Raw genomic sequence first — 23768 nt, 5'->3', positions numbered from 1 at the left:
AGTCCTAGTTTTGAAATACAGGAATACCTCGATCATCGCAGTTATTGTTGCCACGAAAAATACCGCAATAATCGAATCCACGATAATCGGAATAAATAATGCGTGCAAAATGGGTGATCATTGCCAAGGATTTTTCAAATCTATTAATTAAATTTTATATATGAAGTAAAAAAGAAATGTGTTAAATGTGTTAAGTAAAAAATGAAGATTCATTTAGAAAAACAAGATTATTCTTTAATCTTTGTTTATATATAAGGAGTACATACAGTGCATACAATTATTCCTTCTTGGATAAAAATTGGTGTAGAGTTGTCTGGTGGAATTTTTTTCATTTTTCTTCATATAAAACTTGGTAGCAACGGATGGAATTTTCAATTTCCTGACGAACTTTCATTGATCGCTCGAGATTTGGATCGGCGTTCAAGATTTTTTTCTTTAAAATTTTCAGCAGTTCTAAACATTTCGTCCATTTCTTTGAGGGTAAATTCCTTCGTTCCACGTCAATTTGTTCATCATTATCATCGATTTGAGCATCGTAAGCACGTTCTTTCTCTCGAGGTTAATTAGGTCTTCATCATCCAGCTCCTTATCAAGTGACTGAAGCAGGTTCTGAGCATCACCTTTTTCAATTTCTTTTAGTCCTAGATCGAAGCCAAGCTTAGTATGTCATTGATAACATGGTTTACTTCATTTTCAAATCCTTTAAAATCATTTGCACAATGAGGAATAATCTTTTGCTACGCCGCTCTCAGGTTGCTAGACGTTACTTCCTCCATGCTTCCTTGACATTCTCAATGCAATTTTTGATATTGAATGCCTTCCAGAATTCTGTCAAAGTCATAGCTTCATCTCCTGTAGTCCTTTCTGTTGAAAAAGTTCTTCGTAGGTAATATGCCTTAAAGAATGCGATTACACTTTGATCCATTGGCTGGATGATGGAAGTGGTATTAGGTGGTAAATAAATAACTTTTACATTTTCGCACAAATCATTCAGTGCTGTTGGATGACTAGGTGCATTATCTAATATCAACAAGATTTTAAAATCAAGATTTAATGACCTGCAGTACCTTTCAGCTTCAGGACAAAAACAGTTTTTAAACCAATCCTCAAAAATAGTTTTTGTCATCCAAGCTTTTCTATCGAATCTCCAATGGACAGGGAGAAATTTTTTATCTAAACTTCTAAGCGGGTGAGGATTTTGTGAACGATAAATAAAAAGAGGCTTCATCTTGTAATCTCCAGAAGCTTTGCCACATAGTAAAAGTGTTACACGCTCCTTCGAAACCTTGTAACCAGGCTGTGATTTTTCATTTTTTGCTAAAAATGTTTTAGTGGGCATTTTTTTCCATAATAAGCCTGTTTCGTCAGCATTAAATATCTGATCATCAGTATAATTTCCTTCATCAATGATCTGTTGCAATTCACTAGGTGCTACTTTTTCATTGGCACTTGCAATTTCACCTTGTATACGAAACTGTGAATGCTCGATCACTTTTTGAACCGATCAAACTACTCTGAACTTGCAGAGAAAGTTTCTTCCACTACTGACACCGAATCATTTTCGCTTTCTAATTGCTTTCTTTTTAAAATTTCAAACAAATTTAATGCTTTTGTTTTTATAGTCATTTGACTAAGAGGAATTCTCTTTTGGCTACAATCTTCTATCCACACTGACAATAGCGTTTCCATTTCAATCATAAGATGGCTTCTGTTTCTCGTAGTTTGGGGGACCCAGACGAGGTCGATGCACTTTGTTCTAGTTGCGTATAGTTTGCAGCATGGTTTAAAATATGGCGAACGGTTGATTCATTTAGACCGTACTCTCTTGCAATTTTGGCTTTGGTTATGCCTGCTTCATACTTATTTATCATATGCAACTGATCTTCTAAGCTGATCACTATGTTTGTTCTTGATAGCTGTAGATTTGATATCATCCTTGTTTCTTTTAGCATTCATTGTAGGGGTAAATAAGAAGAGAAATAAATATCCACATGTACTTCAGGCAAAGACGGACAGTTACTGGTGAGTAGTGAGCAGGTGCCGTCGGATAAAAACGAAGTGCTACAAGAGAATGATATCTGGAGAGTGGCGACTTGAACTGATTGCATGTGTAGTGGGCTACATCTCGTGGCTGCGATAATTTGAATTTGGAGCGCAATAATTGGAATTTTGGTATCAAATTACAAACCGCGATAAATCAAGAATCGTGATAATCGAGGTATTCCTAAAAGTTTACTGGAACGCGTTCCGGTTGAACAAAAGCCCTGGATATTCCTAATGTTTGTTTTTGTATGATAACTGTTCTTATCTTGTTATTGAGTCTTTGAAATTTGGATTTAAGAATTTGGTTATTTCCCTTCAAAATTATTACTGAGCTGATATGAATTAAACACTCTGAAGAAAAATATTTTCCAACTGCTTAAAATGAATAGTATTCTATATAACGAAATCTAATGAACTCCAATAATTTATTGGTGTAATTTGTGTAGTTTTATAGTTACCAAAATACACAGTGTAATGCCCATTAAATAATGAGACCCATTAGGTAATTAAAATACCCATCGAGTAATGAGATAACAATTTTGTGTATTGTCAAATACACAAATTGAAAGTAATCTCCCTCCAACTGCACACAACATTTATATCTGTCGTACAGGCATTCGAAGGCACAGTGGAAGTCCTGAACAAGAATCTCCTTCTGTCTGGGTCACGCAATGTTGCTGAAGCACTTCCCTTTCAAGGCATATTTCATCTTTTGGAAGAGGAAAAAGTCTGCCAGTGCCAAATCTGACTGTTCACTGTGGTGCCCTCAGGAACAAATTCACCGTGGATGATTCCAGCAGCATCAGAAAAAACAACGACCATTGTCTTGACACGTGATTTTTTGCAACCTGACTTTCTTCTGCTTGGGAGGAGATGTTCCACACCATTCCATGCTCTGGTGTTGCGTTTCCAGATCAAACTGAAAACACCAACTTTCATCACCAGTGACAATTCTTTGTAACACATCATGATCTCGATCAATTGCATGGATGAAATTTTGACAACATGCAACTCAGTGCTCTCTCTCTCTCTCTCTGTTCGTGTGTGTGTGTGTGTGTGTGTGTCAAATTATGTGCCACAAGCCCTGAACAAATCTTACTTTTGTGCAGATCTCTTTCTAAGAATAATCTGTCCATTCCCTAGCTTTCATCACATTTTTATTTGTCTGTGCAGAAACTGTCCATCCCCAGTGATTCATCCTCCATGGACTCCCTTTCCTCTTTAAGCATTGAAAACAAGTTCACGAGTCAGATAGTCATCGCTGTAAACTTTTTTTAGGTCTTGGTACACTTCTATAGCAGTTTTTCCCAATTTATCACAGCTCTTTGCTCCATGATGCAACTTCTGGCACACGAAAACTGCTGTGTCACCCAATTTGAAAGTTGCATCTGCAATTACAACACACTCTAGCAGTCAAAACTATAAACATGTTTGTTACTTCTTTTCAAAGGGCTGTCCTGTAAAAAAATCAGTCTCATTACTTAATGGACACACTGTGTATATTCTCGTAGACAGGCTTATATGTTGGTTATGCATTACTAAATCACTTAAGGAATTGACAACGTAGATAAGAATATAAATTAAATTACACTTTAATAAATATTTCGATATTTCGGTGTCACGTTGCCATCTTCAAAAGGTACAAAAAAAAAAAAGGCACATGCATGTAGGCACCATAACACAATAACTGAGAATGAAGTGATAAGCTATTGTTCTCCTAAAAGTCCTGATGGTGCTCCCTAGTAGGCTAAGTAGGTTTTCTTGGCCATTGGGCTGAATGTCTGCTGATGTAATCCTCCCAAATTTGGGGCAGTCTCATACAACCATATTTGTTGAGGTTTGGAGAGTTTCTTAGGGCTGAGGCTGATTCAATGAATAGTCTTCAGAATTTGTATTTGCTATGGTGTATATTACTGTAGCTTTCTTCCACTGTATTCTGTGGTGTGTATCCAGAGCATGGTCTGCAAGACCAGAGTGGCTGTGCTTGTGAAAACGGATGTAGTCCTTGTGTTCCGAAATTCTGATATTTGCTGTCCTGCCTGTTTGGCCAAACTAAGACAGTTTACAGCTGCAAGGGACCTGGTTATACACCAGGTAGGTCTAGGGGAAGTGGTTGGTCTTAGTGGAGTGGATAAGGGATGCCAATTTTCTGTATGGTCTGTAACAGGAGGTCAAGTCATTTTTTTAAGATTTTTTTTTTTCGTGGTGCCTCGGATATAGGGAATGGTGATGGATTTAGAGTAATCCTTGTTGTGGAGGTTGTGGTTTGTTGGTTTCAATGTTTTTCTTTGGGGGGGGGTCGCCATTGGCTGAGAAAGTGTTGAGGATGTGATTTAGTTCAGTGTTTAGAACAGATTAGTTTAGCCCTGTTGTATAGTGTTTTCACCACTCCATATTATTGTTGTGAGGGGAATGGTGGAATTGTTGGTGAATGTACCTGCCTGTATGGGTGGGTTTTTTATAAACTGAGAAAACCAAGGTTCCATCAGGCTGGCGGGTGACTAGTGTGTCTAGGAAAGGGAGGCTGTTGTTTTCCTCTTTGTCCAGGGTGAACTTGATTCTGGGGTATTGGTTGTTTCAGTGTGTTAAGAAGGAGTGTATCAGAGCCATGTGAGCAAATAGTGAGCACATCATCAAGTAGTGAAGCCATATGGTTGGTTTTTGTGGGGCAGAGGCTAAGGCTTTTTCTTCAAAAGTCTCCATAAAGAAATTGGCCCAGGGTGGGGGGAGAGCGGTGAACCCATGGTTGTTCCCTCTATTTGTTTGTAGAATTTTCCCTGCCAAACAAGATAGCCTGAGTTCATTGTGAACTGAAATAGGGCTGAGATATCGGGAGAAAATTTAGCTTGGATTAGCTCTAAAGTTTCCTTGAGTGGGACATTTGTGAATAAGGAGGAGACGTCAAAGCTGACCATTATATTGGAGTGTAAGGTTTTCTATGCTGGCTTTGAAGTGGGCTGAGTTTTTTATGTGTGATGGTGTGTTGCTAGTATAGTGTGTGAGCACTTTGGCCAAATGTTTAGCTAATTTGCATGTAGGGGAATCAGTGCCATCAACTATGGGACGTAATGGCACATTTTCTTTATGTATTTTTGGGAGTCCATAAATACGGGGGGGGGGGGGGGTTATAGAGTTAAACGGCTTTAATCTGTTGGTAACTTCTACAGGCCAAGAGTGACTTTCTTAAGGAGCCTGTGAAGTTTTCTGATTTGTGAGTTGGTGGGATTGTATTCGATAGGAAGGTAAGTAGCCCGATCTAATAGAAGAGCATTAAGCTTACCTGTGTAGCTCTTTTGGTTAAGTACTACCTTTGCATTTCCCTTATCCGCTTTGGTGATAACTATTTCTTTATTATTCCTCATTTCCTGCAGAGCTTTATATTCCTTGTTGGATATGTTGGTTTTTGGTGGTCTTGCTTTGGAGAGGACACAAGCTACATCCAGTCTTACACTGTTGGTGATTTGATTTCGAAGGTGGCAGATTCTGCGTTCCATCTGGATCATAATATCCTCACTAGGTATTTTTCTGGGAGCAATGGCAAAGTTGTGGCCACATGAAAGCACGTTGAGTGCTTCAGGGTGACTGAAGAAAGGTTGATTACAGTGTTGGTAGGAAGTTTTGGATTGACGGTAGAGTTTTTTTTTTAATTTTTCGAATTTTTTGATCTGTTGACCTCGTATTTTTTCAAATTCTTTGTCTGCGGTGGTACACGGGACATCATGTAAAATTGACCAAAGCTCATGATTTAAGTGCAACGAGAGCTCTTCTTCAAAAGCACGAATAGCTTTGTTAATGTCCGCTAAGAGAAACTGCGTGGCGGCGATTTGTTCCCGAAGCAAAGCGTAGCTGGTGTGGTTATAGATACGGAGAGCTTTTTGTGAAACAAAATGATGGTTGAATTTTACACAATTTGGGATTACCTGATTATCCCGGCAGCATTTTAGGAAAGTTAGATGATTTAATTGTCTCAATAACTTCAACTTCATTTTACAGTATTGGTAGGCCTTCCGTGCGATGGCATTTCCGTTGATGATGGTAATTCTCGTAGACAGGTTTATATGTTGGTTATGCATTACTAAATCACTTAAGGAATTGCCAATGACCAAGAACATCTACTTAGCCCGCTAGGGGGTACCATCAGGACTTTTAGGAGAACAATAGCTTCATCACTTCATTCTCAGTTACTGTGTTGTAGTGTCTACGTGCACGTGCCTTTTTTGTAAGTTCCTTTTGAAGATGGCAAGATGACGTTGCCGAAATATCGGAAATATTTATTAAAGTGTAATTTAATTTATATTTTTATCTACGTTGTCAATTCCTTAAGTGATTTAGTAATACTGTGTGTGTGTGTGTATATATATATATATATATATATATATATGGATATTTTTATTTTTTTTTTCAGAGATTACACCGCTAGGGTCAGTTGTTGATCAAGTTATAGTAGTTCTAATTTGATCAACAAATTAGTGTTGATCAAATTAAAATTAAATTAAAATGCAGTATTTATAATGTCATTGCCATTGTGAATACTGCATTTTGGATGTCAAAAAATGTTGGACTTCAGTCTTTAGTGGAATTAGGACTAAAAGCTGTTCATTTTTGCAAAGAATTTCAAAAATTTGACATCAGAAGTTGCTAGGCCTGGGTACTTGGGAGGAGACTTATACATGATCTATAAAGAAACCTGGAGTTCTTGACTAATTTTTCCCTTTCCTTTTGGGCTCTCTGTTATTGGATGTGTATTTGGATGCTGACTGTACAAGAATGGGTTGGTAATTTAGTATATAACCAACCAGATGGTATTCCATATTTACTGAAACTTAAAATACATTATATTATGATGGTGCATCATAATTGGATATGGTAACTGAGATGCTGCCTTGTTATACAAGATCCTCTACTGTCTCTGTGATAGAACTAGAGTAAACAGTAAAACTCCTGCAACAATATCAGCAGAATTGAACATTGACAATCAAAGCAAGACACTTCAATGAAGAAAAAAAAGAGAAGTTTGAACAATCAGCAGGTTTACAGAAATACCAAATCAACATAATTGGTGTTTCTGAATTTCTTGAATTAGAGTCAGCTTCAAGTAGAGTGGTGTTGTCTCAAAATGTGAAATTGTTCAGTGAGATTTTTATGTCTTGGTCCCATAGAATGTAAGAGAAGTGAGTCTAGGCTGCTGATCTCTAGTATCCATCCTATTGGCCTTGAATTTGAAATCCACTTTAGTACAGATATTTTTTAATGTCTAGGTGTTAGATGATTTTCATCACCCCTTCTCAGTAATATCATTGCTATATCCTTACAAACTTTTGTGTATGGAATTTAAATAGAATTTTTCAGGTTTTTAGAGAGGAAAGTTAGCAAAGAAAAAGGAAAAGCTTTTTTTTTTTTTTCCTAGTTCTTGCTGGAGATCTAAATTGCAAAGTAGGAAAGGAATCTGGAGACTTGTAGAAATTTTTGTAGAAATTTTGAAAATAGCTGGACTAATAATAATAACTACTTGTTAGATTTCCACTCAGGATATGGAATACTTGTTACTAACAGCATGTTTCAATATAAAAAGTGCATAAATTCACATGGAGTGTTCTTGTAGAATGTGTTGACAATACAGTCATATTTTGAATCAGAAAGGAATCAGTTGTATGCTTGACTCTACATTTCAGATTGTGAACCCAAATACTGGTAGAAAGTGAAAGAGGTTGAAAACAAAAATCAAGCCTTAGAGAATGAGTGGAAAAATATGAAGAAATTCCATAGCATAGTTGGAAGAATAATGGAGACATTCACCCTTCAATTGGGAAAGACCAAAGTTGATTCTTATCATAGCTAGAGGAATCTTTATATCGTGAATACAGACAAACTGGCCAGAGAACACATGTAATTAATAGACAAAAATACAATTACTGGGCAGTAGATAATGTAGTGTGTTGATGAATGGTAGATTATTGTCCTCCATGATTAGCCCTAGAACCACATGAAGGTATCAAGTAAAATTAATAATAAATAATAAAACCCTAAAATATGAAAGTGTATAGTGAACTTATCTACACATACACACAGAAAAATATAATCCCATAAATAAATTAAAAGAAGCAGTCTATGAAAAGGAGAAATACAATGTTCCTGGCTAATAAGTAGCATTGATAATATGGAGAAAAGGTAATTTATATGTCGAAATAGCTAAACGTTATTCATTTGGGGGGGGGGGGGGGCTTTGAGAGACTCCAGATATTCAGCCGGAGGAACTTAGTGAAGGTGAACTTATCGACATAAATGAAGGGGTTGTTGATGGGTTGTAAATGATATAGATATTATGAAAGTAGCAGTGTTATGGAGATCACCAAGAAATTTGAAATGAGTTTCACAAAAGAACTGGATAAAGATATGTAGAATAATCATTCAAGTGTGTATATCTGGAATAATTACTGTGGGATGGGGGATCAGTTACTGCAGTATATTAAATGTGAGTAATTGCATAAAGTGCAAGCTTTGCTGCTAGCTCTTAAAGCATGCAATTGTAAACATTCAAGCATCATGGCAGGAAGTAACATCGAGTGGTATGTGTGCAGTATGGCAGAAACTTTAACAACACTGTGCAAATAACTTCAGGATTCAAATTTTAAAAAAAAATGGAGTCATAGAAGAAATAGATGACTATGGAATTATTGACATGCCACCATTTGAGAGACTCTAGATATGCAGCCAGAGAAACTTAGTGAGGGTGAACTAATCGACATAAAAGAAAAAGGTGGTTGTGATGAAAAGAATGAAGCTGTCCCAGAGAAAGTGATGCAGGCAAAAAACTTCACATTAAAGAAACTATCAGAGATATTTCACAACAATGAAAGTGCAAACAATAAAATCTTGGATGCTAATCCAAACTTAGAAAGGCCAATTCACCAAGGCATAGAAAAAATGCTTACTCTGTATCATAAGTTATACGAAGAGAAGAAGGCAAGCACTGTTCAAATTGCTCTTGATAAAGACTTTAATTCTCAATATTTCTAATGTTATAATTCTATAATATAATTATATTATTATAAATATTGACTGTTAAATTATTTAAGGAATTTACAACGTATACTGGAATATTAATTAAAAGAAACTTTAATAAATACCTCCTATATTTCGGCAATGTTGCATTGCCATCTTCATGGGAGCATACAACCATGTAAGTGTGAAACATTAGTGAAACATGGCTGACAGAAGATGACACAGCTAGTGGGATTGAATGTGAGGGGTATGGTGTGTTCAGGAGAGACAGGGAGATTAAAATTGGAGGAGGTGTGTTATTGATGATAGCGGATGAGCTACAGCCAAGGAGAATAGAAGTGGAACCACTGGATAGAGATAAGAGCACATTTGAGGCTATTTGGTGTGAGATTGAAACTAGCAGAACAAAATATACAGTTGGGTGCTGCTATAGACCAGGTGATGGAATAGATGGTGGAGATAGTATGCATAAGCAAATAGAAGAAATGAGTGGAAGGAGGGTAATTATTATGGGAGATTTCAACTATGGTAACATTGATTGGAAGGAGGAGAGGACACATGGGAGGAAGGAATTGGATTTTATGTGATTATTAAGGGATAACTATCTGCGACAGCATGTAATGGAAAATACTAGGGGGTCAGAGAGTGCTTGACCTAGTAATTGCATCTGAGAATTTGGCTGTATGACCACGTTGCCACCAATTGGTGAGAGTGATCATAGGGTCTTGACTTGGGAGGTGGCTAAAGGTGTGGAATTTACAATTAAGACAGGGTACATGTGGAATTATCGGGCTGCTAAGTATGACCAGCTTAGGAGATTGATTGGAACAGTGCCATGGCATGTAAAACTGCAAGGGCTAGAAGTTGACAGTGCATGGGAGGCGGTTAAGAAGTATTTGCATGAAGCAATGGCTGACTGTATACCTAGAGAGTCCGAATAATAAATCAAGTAGGAGTTAAATGGATGAATAACACCATTAAGCTTAAGCTGAAAAAAAAGAAACAACTATGGAGGGAATTTAAGGAGAAAGGTAACCGGCAGACACATGAACGGTATAAAGCCCAGGCCAGAAGGGTAACGAGTGTGGTAAGAAAAGCAAAAAAGGATTACGAAAGAACATTGGCAATGCAGGCTAAAGACAATCCTAAACAGTTTTTTCTATATGTTGCAAGTAGAAGAAAAAATGTATATGGCAGAATGATTTTAAAGAATGCCAATGGTAGGGAGGTAACTGAATCAGTTGATATAGTTGAATTACTGAGTGAGCATTTTGCAAGAGTATATCATCCAGGTGGTACATTGCAGAAATGAATGAACTAAAAGTTTATACGGGAATTGTGGTGAATGAGGTGGAGGTGAGTAGTCTATTACAAAACCTCAATGTCAATACATCTGCGGGATTGGATGGTATACCAGCTCGTGTCATACGTGAAGCGGCTAAAGAATTGTCAGTACCCTTAACCATTCTGTTTAATCTGAGTCTCGGGTCTGGGTTAGTCCTGAGGGGGTGGAAAGAGGGGAAAATAGTTCCACTGCATAAAGGAGGGTCCAAGACTGCTGTTGTAAATTACCGACCGATTAGCATATCAGGAATCGTTGTCAAGGTCTTGGAGAAACTAGTCAAGAGAAGAATACAGGATTGGATAGATGAAAATGGGATAGGGGACAACATGGTTTTGTGAAGGGTAGATCATGCCTCAGTAATTTGCTCACGTTTTATAACACAGTAACGACTGAACTGGATAAGGGTAATGGGTTTTCAGTGATTCTACTGGACCTTGCCAAGGCCTTTGATAGGATACCACATGGAATTCTAATCAGTAAACTGGAGCAGATGGCGATGGATATAGGGTTGGTGAGATGGACAGAGGGTGGTTGATGGAGAGATACCAGAGAGTGGTTTATTCAGGAGCGGAGTACAAAAGATGGCTTGTGACTAGTGGTGTGCTGCAGGGTTCTGTTCTTGGACCACTACTTTTCAATTTGTTCATTAACGATATAGGAAAGGATCTGAGAGGAAGTGTTCACTTGTTTGCTAATGATGCAAAGTTGGGTAGAGCAATTGTGAGTGCACAGGATGTCAAAATTTTGCTGAATGATTTGGATAGTTTGGAGGACTGGGCTAGGAAAAATGGATGTCAATTTAATGTGGCAAAGTGTAAGGTTATGCATTTTGGAGTGAATAGATTAGCAGCAGTATATCACATTGGTGGAACCGTACTCCAGGAGATTGATGAGGCCAGGGATTTGGGAGTGTTGGTGGATAGGGAGTTGAAGTGGGGGTGGGGGGGGGGCACATTGCAAAAGTGGCTAAAACAGCTCATCAAATCACTTGGTTACTGAAAAATACTTTAATGAGCAGAGACAAACAAGTTATTGTTCCTCTATATCGAGCCCTGATAAGACCCCATCTGGACTACTGTTCCCAGATATGGGCGCCAGGATTTCTTCTTCTTGATGGGAGGAGGTGGAGAGGATCCAGAGACGAGTGACCAAGATGGTGGCAGGTCTGTGGAATGAACCTTATGAGAACAAATTGAAGATTTGTGGGTTGCAAAAAAATTGGTCAATAAGCAGAAGAGGGGTGATATGATTGAGACATTCAAATTACTGAAGGGTTTCTATAAGATTAATCCAGAAGATATTTTTGAGAACAGGACTGGTGGCGGGAGGACTATGGGCCATACATGGAAGCTGGGCAAAAATGTGGTTAACAGGGGAGTTTGAGCTAGGGTCTTTACTTGGAGAGTGGCAAATGAGTGGAATAAGCTGCCAGAGTCTGTTGTGGATGCTATGACCATGAATGAGTTTAAGGTGGGTATGATAGATACTGTGTGAAAGATGAATAGTTGTTCTTGACATGATGTTAGGACCTCCCTCGATGAGTCTGTCGACTCCTTGGAGTTGCCCGTAATAATAATAATAATAATGTAAGCACTACAAAAAGCAAATGAAGCAGAAGAGAGAAAATTACTGTTGTTCCTAGAGTCCTAAAGGTGCCTCCTAGTAAACTATATTGGGTTGTCTTGGCTGTTGTGTTGAAGTACTCAAGATGCAAGCTTCCCTAATTTGGGGCAGTCTCATGCACACAAATTTTTTGAGGTTTGGAAAGTTTTTTAGAGCTGAGGCTGATTCCATGAACAATCTTTCATATTTAAATTTGCTGCAGTGTATTAAATTGGTATTACAATTTTTTTTTTTTTTAATTTCCCTATACATTTGTAACCAACAAAAATTTTCCCATTGATTATTATGATTGTTTTGCATGGTTTCAGCTTGCACTATCATGTTAACAATCCCACACTGCCGGGAAAAGTGAGACCTGTATTAAATGAAGAAACATGTCATATAGCAGTAGAAAATATCCAGGAGGAATGCTATCAGAAACATATTTTTCTGTCTCAAACCTTTGGGGTAGAAAAAGCCATCAAAAATCTGAAATGTGAAAGCTAGTTGGATTAGATACTATTTGACCTAAAATGTGCCAGTAGTATGAAAGTTTTACAATGGCTCCAATGCATAATTCAGAAGACTTCATCAAAAGGTTGAATCCAAGATTACTGGAATACGACTCTCTGTAATGATTTAAAAAGGTGGTGAGGGAGTAAAAGTAAATCAAAGGAATTTCTGTACTAGACTGCATTAAGAAAGATTTATGTATGCATACCGAGAAAAGGCTAAAATATTGATTAAATTTTCCCACACACAGCATTTGTTTGCTGTAGGCTTCTCTACCTTATGCATGTGTAGGAATATAGGAAAAAAAAAAAAGGATTAAATCACACATTACATAAGAAAGGAATATAAGATTAACCACATAGTTCATGATGAGTATCTCATTACATCAGAGTGAATGCACAAAAAAGAGAATGGACCATTACATGAAGCAAGAGAGGAATGAACAGAGCTTTACAGAGTGCTTTTGTTCTGTCTCTCTGTGCCAGTCACAGAGTACTATTAGGAACTGGGAACCTAGTCATCAACATAGTTAAAAACAAACATATCCAGAGAATAAAGAATTGCAAATCTCATTACAATGATGTAAAAAAGTGTATGGTACAGAGAAGGTTTATAAAGAGAGATTAATAATTAAAATTAAGATATTTGCATACAAAATTGTATACTGAGATATATACAATAAATAGAAAGCGTATATATATATGTGTGTGTGTGTATACAGTAATACCCCACTTTATGATACTTCACTTTACAATGATCTGCTTATACAATGGTTTTAAGTTATAACCATTGCTCATTTATATGATGTTACTGAATCAACCAATATTCAGTTTTTGTGAGCTGTTTATTGATGGTGTTGCTTGCTACATCTCTCTGCTTTTTGCTATGAATTATAAACTGCTTATAACAATTATTTAATTTTATTATTGTTAATAATAATTGTAAATAAAATAATTGAAGTAAAAGTATTAAATGTATCAAGGATGAATTTAATACTTTGCTTCATTGTTGATTAAAACCTATGGAGTTCATCACTAGAAGAATAATTAATAGTAATTGATTTATTCAGAACCAAACTTAAGATTCATTTGCTTATACTAAGCAGAATTGTTAGATCTACTATTTATCAAATGATTTGACAATACTTAATCTGAAATATTAACTTTCATTTATGCATAATAGGGAAAAGCTGCAAGACTATCTGTTTCGAATGAAAAATTCAGATTGTTCGTTCTGTATGCATGAAGGTGGAGAAGTGGATGTTAGGTAAAATTATTTTTCAGTTTTGCTCAAAAACACTGAAATGTGTAAACAAAAAAACTCATACTTTTTAATGGCTTCTTTGCTTGTAACTGTTAGAATAAGGAAAATGCAGTTTACAGATAAGTTCTAGGTTCGATTTCTATCGACGATGTGAGGAGCTCAAGGATCTTCCTCAGCCATAGCCAAGTTAGCCGGTCTCGGGCGTGGACAGCAGAGTTTTTCTATCAGTTTATGTGGGGTTTATTCATCCTGCAAGCAGGAAAACCAGCCCTGTAAACACACAAGGATACATACAATCATGTGTATTGCCCTTAGGGGATGCAGCAACACGAGTAGTGAACTGGCTGCATTAATATGCCAGTAACTCCTCAATAGGAGGGGACTCAACTCGTCCTAGGATGGATGAGAAGGATAGGATAGTTGTAGAAAGCTATAAACTTACATTGCTGATCCTTCACCAGACATTTTTAAGGGGCATAAATTATCTACAAGTAATCTTTCATTACTTGCAAGAGTTATGCTCCTTCCATTCACAGCAAATTATGATTTTGCAAATTTGGAACTTTATAACCAATCTTCATCAGAAGGTATTATTATTAACCTTCTACCAGAAAGCTTGAAACCTGCAAAAGTGTCATTGGACTGAACACCACAAATTACCTAAATTCATATTTATACCTTGATAATACGTATAACTACTACCAGATGTTTAAGGTCATTTTATAAGAGCGAAACTAGAGTGTTTTCCCAACAAAAGAAAGTATTCCACAATCTGATTGACTCAGTGCTGAAAAAGAAAGTGGAGATGCAAAAAAGAAAAGCAGGTGATCCCATGCACCAAACCAGAATAAATAACGAGATTCACCACATTACATATAAGTTATCATATGTATGTTCATTCATAGTATCTTCTCCTTTTTTTTAAAATTTTTTTTTTATTCATCATCATCATCATCAAATTCCTGCCATGTACCCTCAAGGGGTGTACAGGATATGATAGTACTACATGAAAAAAAAAATTACATCATTATTAATTTCCTATCTACAATTTTCCTCCAAATCAGTCTGTTACTTGTCAAGACTCCAACATTATCAGATCTTATATTTCTATCGTCTAAAGCACTTTGTACCGTATCAATCCACCTATATCTTGGTCTTCCTCTGGGTTGTTTTGCTGCCAACCTGGCAGAGAACACTTGTTTTGCTAATCTTTCCTTGCCCATTCTGTTTAAGTGACCATACCACCTGAGATTAGCTCTGCTAACACATTCCTAGATGCTGACAATGTCAAGTTCTTTCCTAATATCCTCGTTTTTAATATGATATTGCCATTGATGCCATCTGTTCACGCCGATAATCTTTCTCAGGACTCTCATATCTGTGGTCTCTAGTCTTTAGTCAAGTGTTTTACTTCTGACCCAGCTCTCAGATCCATAAGTTAAAACTGGTTTGAACACTGTCTTGTATACAGCTAATTTAGTGTTCCGACTAATTTCTCTCTTATTCCATATGAATTTATTCAATTGACTTCCCACCATACCAGCTTTGCTGATTCTGTTGTCTATTTCTATATTTAATTTACCAGCTTCAGTAAAAATCATGCCTAAATAGCTGAAATGTTTTACTTGTTCCACAGGTTCTCCATTCACAACAGAGTTTACATTTTCAATGATTCTGCCTATTTTCATTGTCTTTGTCTTTTTATTGCTGACCTTCATACCATATCTATTACAACAGTTATTCAATTTAGTCAGAGAATCTTGCAGACTTGTAGCGGATTTATTTAGAAGTATAACATCGTCTGCATAAAGCAAAGAGCTGGCATTAACATCTCCAATTTTGATATCATGTTTAATACCACTTTCCTTCATAATGTGATCCATATAGATAATGAATAACAGAGGGGATAATGTACATCCTTGTCTCACACCAGATTTAACATTAAACCATCTTCCTGTACTTCCTTCAATTCTAACTGCTGACTTACAACTCAAATAAAGACTAAGTATTGCTTGATATAATGCCCCATTGACACCATATAACTGCAGCGTATTGAATAGCTTCTCTCTTGGCACCTTCTCATATGCCTTTTCCAAATCGACAAAACTTAAATACAGATCTTTGTTATATTCCCATGCTTTCTCGACTATTTGTTGTAAAGTGAAGATCTGATCCTGACAGCCTCTATTTGGCCTGAATCCAGCTTGTTCTTCACCAAGCTTTTCTTCCACAATTCTTCTCAACCGTTTCTCAAGTATACTTGCATAGATCTTGCCAGGAACACTCAGTAGGGAAATACCTCTGTAATTGTCACATTCAGTTTTATTTCCCTTTTTATATATGGGTACTATGAGAGCTCTACTCCAATCATCGGGAATTCGTCCCTCAGTCCAGGCTTTCTGAACTATGCAGTTCAGCCACTGTAAGACTTTTATACCACCATACTTCAGCATTTCTGGTCGAATATCATCTACTCCTGCCGCCTTTCCACATTTCAAGCCTTTGATGGCTTTTTCTACTTCAAGTATGGATATGTATTCCTGACTGCATGCCTGGGCAGTGTTTTTTACCACTGTGCTGTGATCACTGATTGTTTCATTTAGCAGTTTTTCAAAGTAATTACTCCATACTTCAAGGATGTCTTTTTCTCCCGTTTTCATGTCACCTTTATCATCTGTAACTCCTTTTACAGCACTCTTTCCTCCATTCTTAAGCTTCTTCAACAACCTCCAGAATATTTTGCCACCTTCTTGATATTTATTTTCTATATTCTTGCCAAAGTCCTCCCATGACTTTTGTTTAGCTAGTTTTACACAGTGTTTAGCATTCTTGCATTTGTCTCTATATTCTCTAATAGCACACAAGCTGACTTATTTGCCAGGAACTTTTGATATGCGTTCTTCTTTTCCTTCACTGCCTCTTTAACTTCCTGTGTCCACCAGGGAGTTCTGATTTTTTTATCCTTACAGACAACCTCACCACATGCCTCTCTGGCAGAATCAGTCAATGTTTTCTTCAGAGTTTGCCACTGAATCTCCAAGGTTTGATTCCAGTTCTCAAACTCTTTCATTTTTTCTTCAATAATCTTTGTGTATTTTAGTCTACAGTTCACATCTGAGAGCTGCTGAACTTTTATTCGCTTTTAAACTTTCTTACATGTTATTCTTTTCAATATGAAATTCAGTTTTATCCTGCTCAAGACTAAATAGTGATCACTTCCAATTTCAAATCCTCTGTACACTCTGGTGTCCTGCACCAGGGAGAAAACATCACTATCAACAATAACATAGTCAATGAGACTTTTCTTATTCCTAGCCTCTTCTCTCCATGTGAATTTGTGCACATTTTTATGTTGGAACATGGTGTTAGTAATAAACAGTCCATGTCCTGAGCAGAAATCCAACAGATATTTGCCATTACTATTAGCTTTGCTCTTTTCTCCAAATTTTCCCAAAATATTTTTGTATGTCTCACAATCATTTCCTACTCTGCTATTTAGATTGCCAACAAGGACCAACTTTTCATTTTTCATTGTGTCAGTTGCTTTTTTTAAAGCCTCAAAAAACTCCTCCACGTCTACCTTAGTTGAACCTTCTGTGGGACCATAGGCACAAATAAGTCTCATTGTCCAGTTCCCCATTCTCATATTTGCCCACATTACTCTACTTGAGACTGACTGCCATTCAAGAAGATTAGCCTCGTATTTTGTGTTGAATACTATGGCTACTCCTTCTTTTCCTTGATTGTCATTGTGTGAATATAACATTTTGTATTTATTGCTCAGAAAGATCTCGCCAGCTTTGGTCTTTTTTGTTTCAGTCACCCCTATTATGTCGATCTGGTACTTATCTAATTCCTCAGCTAGCTCCATTTCTTTGCCATTCAGGCTTCTTACGTTGATAGTACCGATCTTTAACTCTGGTGATGTTGAGTTGGGGTTTGTTTTCAGATTTGTTCCAGTAGCTGACTTTTCACTGTTTGCCCTGGTTCCCTGGCGAAAACAACGGGGGCCTTGTTTAACCGGGCGACGCCCCAGCCGGCATGAAATTCTGTCATGTTGTACCATCATTTTTTATTTTGGTCTTTTTGTTTTGGTTTTTTATTCATTCATAACATTTTTAGACAAACACAAATATTTAGCTGTTATATCAAGTAATTAGATAATTAAATGAAAATTTTAATTAACATATCTCATTGAAGAGAGAAAATGTGAAAATTGTACCTAACTATGACAAAAATGAATTAAAAAGAAGGCTATGATGACCAAAGATTTGATGTGTAGGCTGTGTAGAAGGAATGGATGGGAGTTTGAGGGAGATTGGATTTGTATAAGAGGGATGGCCTACACTTGAATGTGTATGATATTGGATGACTTGAAACTAGAGTGTTTTCCAAACAAAAGAAAGTATCCCACAATCTGATTGACTTGAATCCAGTTATTGTTGAGCCCTATGATTGTAATACTAATAACAGTTTTTCATGTGGCAATGAGTTTGAAACCATGTTGTGTGAGGTGGAATATAACAAGATCAAATGCATAGTAGGGTGTTGTTACACACCTGTGGATCAGTTGCTGATGATGAATTGCATCACCAAGTAAAGACAGTGAGTGCGAAAAGAGCAATCGTGAACGGGGAACTTTAATTACCCAAACGTTGATTGGGTAACAATAAAATCTCATGAGAAGAATAGAACTGAATTTATTGAGTTGCTGCGAGTCAACTTTCTGAAGCAGCATGTGACAGAAGGAACTTGAGGTAAAAGAGTGTTAGATTTGATTATAGTGTCAGAGGATGTTTCAGTTAAAGAAACTATTCTGCCTCTGGTTGGTGACAGTGATCATGCACTACTCACTTGGGAAGTTTATGAATGTTCTATTCAGGAACGGTTACATGCTAACTACAAAGCAGCAAATTATAACCAACTGAGGAGTATACTGAGTTCAGCACAATGGTAACTGTTGCTGAATGGAGGAATATCAACGGTGCATGGGAAGCATTTAAAAAATACTTAAATAATGCAACAGCAGAATGTGTCCTGAGAGTTTGAAGAAAAAATAGGATAGAAGTCATTTTTACTTGGCTATGCTACTAATTATATATTGGCCTTTATCCTTTATCCAAGTGTAAGCAAACAAGTTTGTGCCCGAAGTACTTTCAGGACTGGGGCAACTCGTGGTAAAGGTGGTATAAGTTCTCATCACTTTCCTTAGTATCTCCCATAATGCAAAGCACATCTCCTTGTAGACATGTATAATGCTATGCATTAAGGCAAGGGCCACTACCCAGACCAGTTTCAACCTTTATTGAGGTCTCATCAGTGGGAGCCAGACTCAGAGGTGGTGATACTGAGGTGGAAGTAATGGAGAAGTTATATTTACCTATACGAGTTGCCAAAGGGTGTCACACCCTATTGTTAAAATTCTCTGGATTAGAGATAAGACTATGGAAGTTTTTTCACTTGGCTCTGCTACTAATGTTATATTGGGTTTTATCCTTTATCCAAGTGTAAGCAAAGTTTGTGCCTGAAGTACTTTCAGGACTGGAGCAACTCGTGTATAATACATTACTGGAGTTTTGCTTTATTGGAGATACTAAGGAAAGTGATGAGAACTTATATCACTTTTGGCACGAGTTGCCCCAGTCCTGAAAGTACTTCAGGCGCAAACTTTGTTTGCTTACACTTGGATAAAGGATAAAACCCAATATATAATTCGAGTAGAAGTCAAATGAATGTGTAATCTTATCAAGCAAGAGATTCGTTAAAAAAAATAAAAAAAAAAAAAAGGATGATGTGAAAGGAATATCGTATGCATAAGGATGATGTCTGTTATGAAAATTATAAGTGACAGGCCTGAAGAGTCGCAACTGTTGTATGGAAAGCTAAGTCTGAGTATGAAAAGAAACCGGCTCTGCAAGGTAAAGATAACCCCCCAGAGAATTCTATCGATATACTGCAAGTAAAAGAAAGAATGAATATGAAAGAATAACTCTACTGGATGCAGATGGTGTTGAGGGTGACAGATTCAGAAGAGGTTGTTCAGCTGAGTGCCCATTTTGCTAAAACCTATCAACCTGGTGTATGCAACATTGAGCTCACTGCTACCTCTTCACTGGATGAAGAAACTCAGGTGTATGAGGAGGAGAAAGTATTAGAGCTGTTGCACAAACTGAACAGGAATTCAGCAATTTAGCACCTGTGCTGATATCCAATCAGCATAGGTGCTAAATTGTGTTCAGCTGAACTGGCTTTTCCTTTTAACCAGGCTATATAATTTGAGTCTCAGAAAAGGGAAGTTTGCATAGGCGTGGAAAGAACATATGGTAATCTCATTGCACAAGGGTAGTGAAAAGAAATATCCAACTGTCGACCAATCAGTATCTTAGGAGTGGCGGTAAAGATTTTGTTAAAATTGGTTAGAGCTCACATTCAGAAATGGGGTTCAGGTTTTCAACAGAAAAAAGTGTCTGTGTACACTTCTGTCGAAAATGCACTTTTCATCCAGATCCTGAATTAAGAATGGGACAAACTGTTATTCCAGTAGGTACAGAAGCCAAGTTCTTGGGAATCTTTGACATTCCTTGCACACGTTCGTCAACTAAGAGAAAAGTGCAATAGAGCATTGAACCCCCTTTGCATTCTATCCTCTACTTAGTGGGGTGCTTTTCAATATTCATTGCTCTGTCTTTATTGTGCACTTATACATTCAAAGCTGGATTATGGGGGTAAAGTCTATGGTTCTGCTAGACAGAGTAACCTGCAATAGTTGAATCTTATTCATCATCAAGGTATACGGATAGTTATTGGTGCCTTTTGCACATCACCCACTCGAAGTATGTTGAAGCAAATGAACCAGCTCAATCACTTAGATGAAAACAGTTGTATCTTAATTATACCTTACATGGACCTAGTCTCTTTTCTCTGTGTTGGGAAGCTCAATATCACACACTTCAGACTGCCATATGTCCTTTTGGTATGTGTGTGTGTGTGTGAAAGAGAATATGCAAGTTGTTGGCATGAATGTTGAACCAAACATCCCTCCATGGACATCCCAAATGACAATCCTCCATGGCAGGTTTGCACTCCATCCTGTGACCTCTCACTTTGTCAACTATAAAATTCTCATAATATATCATCTGTCTACCTGAAATTGTTTAATGCACACACAGAGCAACTTACTCTGATTTCTTGCCCATCTATACTGATGGTTCAAGAACTGATAGCTCTGTTGGCTGTGCTGCTGTGTTTCCTGACATTATTACTCCATCCAGATTCCACCTGAAGCAGCAATTATACAGCAGAGTTGCATATAAAAGAAAAGTGATACCAAAAGTGTGCAATTCATACAGACTCATTGAGCTCTTTACAGGCTATCTTCTCTTCTATATATAATCCACATCCAGTGCATAAGGCGTCACACCTGTTGTACAAAATGAAAATCTTTAATTTTGATATTCAGTTGTGCTGGATTCTCAGCCACATTGGAATTAAGGGAAATGAGACTGCAGATGCTAAATCAGCCTCAAACTTTCCATTTACTGTTTGACATTACTATATACAGACTACAGACTATTTGTAATATCAAAGCTAATTGCTCAATGGCAGTCATCATGGTAGAAAGCATTGACAAACAAATTATATGACATTAAGCCTGAAATTAAGCATTGCCATTCTAGTCAGTGTATACAGAGAAGAGTGGAAGTTGTTCTTGCTAGTGTTGTGACGGAAAAAGAGCTGACTCGCTATCCGTAAGCCAATGTGTTTCCGACACAACACAGAGACAATGAAAACCTAAGGATAAGGATATGCTTATGCCTCCAAGAACAGGGCTAAGGGAGTACTGTATATATTCACTCAAAGGTATATCAACTCGACTGAGATTAGTAATATTAAATAAGCTAAGGAAATCTGTGTTTAGAACTAATATTGTCCTTGTAAAATAAGCAAAGGAAAACTGTGTTTCAGGACCAAAATTGTGGTTATTAAATGTGCTTAAGAGATCTATGTTTTAGAACCATGTTAAAACAGTTCAGAGTTAAGGTGACCAATCGGCCGTAACTAAGTATATAACGTAGTCAATGAGAGAGGGCGCTTGCTAGAGGATGCTACCAGACAACAATGACAACGACTGTTGACTATTTATGTGCTGCTGTAACTTTTGACTGTGTATGTGTTGCTGTGACCTCTGCAGTAATTTTGTTTATATGTAGATGCTGCATTGTGGAACTTTATTTTTGTGCATGCATATTGTTTACTAATTTCTATTTGACTGTATATGTGCTTCTGTAACCTTTGTTGTAATTTTGTTTATATGTATATGCTGCAGTTAGATAGGGTGAACGGCCCCGCCTATTCCCTATACGGGAACAAATAGGCATTAGCTGGTTTTTTTTTTTTTTTTTTTGTATATGCTGCAATGCTCAGCTTGGTTTTTGTACATGCATATTGTTTATAATTTTTCTTTGTTTATGTATAGCTGTAGCCTTTTGACTTTGTGTATTGCTGTAACCTTTACTATTGCACAGTATGATGTTGTTGTTTTTTGCCAATAAACTATAAACTAACCAACCAACCAGCATTCAGAAATGGGTTGATAGAGACCCTCTACTTTGCAATGAACATCATGGGTTTTCTAAGGGAAGGTCATTTTTTAACAACTTGCTCACAATCTATAATAATGTTACCATTGAACTAGACAAAGAGAATGAATACACCGTGATACTTTTGACAGAATACTGCATGGAAGACTTGCATAAATTGGAGAATATGGGTTTGGATTATAAAATATTAATGTGGATAAGAGGATGGCTGACTCACAGATATCAAAAAGTGGTATAGAGGGGATGTGAGGCTGCAAAATTTAAGGTAACCAGTGATGTACCACAAGGATTAGTCCTTGGTCCACTGTTATTCAGTCTGTACATTAATGACATTGGGAAGGATTTGATAGGCAACATACAGCTATTTGCTGATGATGCAAAGATAGGCAGGGTAATCAGGAATGTAGCTGATATGGACTACTCTCAGAATGATTTGAATAGGCTGAAACTATGAGCATGTGAAAATGGATGTCAGTAAATGTAAAATAATGCACTTTGGTGTGATTAGATATCCAATGTTGTATTGTATTGTATTGTGTTGGTGTCATGCTGTATTGTATCAGGCTAGGGATCCTGAAGTGTTAGTAGATACGAAGTTGAAGTTCAGGGGACTATGTAGTAAAGATTGCAAATACAACTGAAAAGATAATTGCAGTTCTGAAATGAAATTTGACATGTAAAGATGATGAATGTCATTTTGCCTCCTTACAAGGCCGTGTTAAGACCTCACTTGGACTGTTGTGCACAGGTCTGGTTTACTGGTTTCCATTGTGATTCTGATACAGTGGAGAGAGAGAGAGAGAGAGAGAGAGAGAGAGCAATGGAGAGTTAAAAATGATATCAGGATCGTGGAATACTGATCATGAAGACATTGAGAATTTGTGGACTGAAGATACTAGCAAACAGGAGAAAGGGGAGGGTATGATTGAGACAAACTTCTCTAAGGATCATACAGGACTTCAATTGATGGAAATTTTTATTTTATAAAGGTGGACAAAGGACAAGAGGGCATATTTGGAAGCTTAGAATGAATACTGGTAAGAAAGGGATGAGATCTAGATTTTTTCTCTCATAGAGTGGTGCATGATTAGAATGGATTGCTATTGGATGTTGTCTATTCAAGAACAAGTGTGATAGCTGCTGTGTGTAGTATGTGGCCTCCCTCAATGAGTCTCTGACTCCTTGGTGGTCTCTCTTATTAATAATAATAATAACCTCCAGCCATAAGAGCTGTCTAATTATTTCTTAGTCACATTAATTTCCCATTTTAATAACCTGTTAAGGCCATTCTACATATTTTCAACCCTGGAAATAAAAAATGAATTTCATATGTTTGTTCTTTCTGCCCTCCCCCATCTTTATTATATCCTTAAAGTCTGGTTCAGGAGAGTTCAGCAAAC

General features: G+C 37.1%; 1 protein-coding gene across 2 annotated transcripts in view; it reads left to right on the top strand.

The window, feature by feature from the left end:
* Positions 1 to 23768, top strand: part of Fntb (Farnesyl transferase beta subunit) — a 204627-nt gene that overhangs the window by 104442 nt on the left and 76417 nt on the right. For both annotated transcript variants that reach the window (XM_090398657.1, XM_090398658.1), the window contains exon 7: positions 13688 to 13771. In XM_090398657.1, coding sequence (XP_090254783.1) covers positions 13688 to 13771 — 84 coding nt within the window. The remainder of the gene's footprint in view (positions 1 to 13687; positions 13772 to 23768) is intronic.

The sequence above is a fragment of the Typopeltis vanoorti genome, chromosome 10 (assembly GCF_054136105.1).
Source record: "Typopeltis vanoorti isolate ZY-2024b chromosome 10, IOZ_Tvanoo_1.0, whole genome shotgun sequence".
NCBI lineage: Eukaryota > Metazoa > Arthropoda > Arachnida > Uropygi > Thelyphonidae > Typopeltis > Typopeltis vanoorti.
This window is presented reverse-complemented; position numbering and strand designations above follow the sequence as displayed.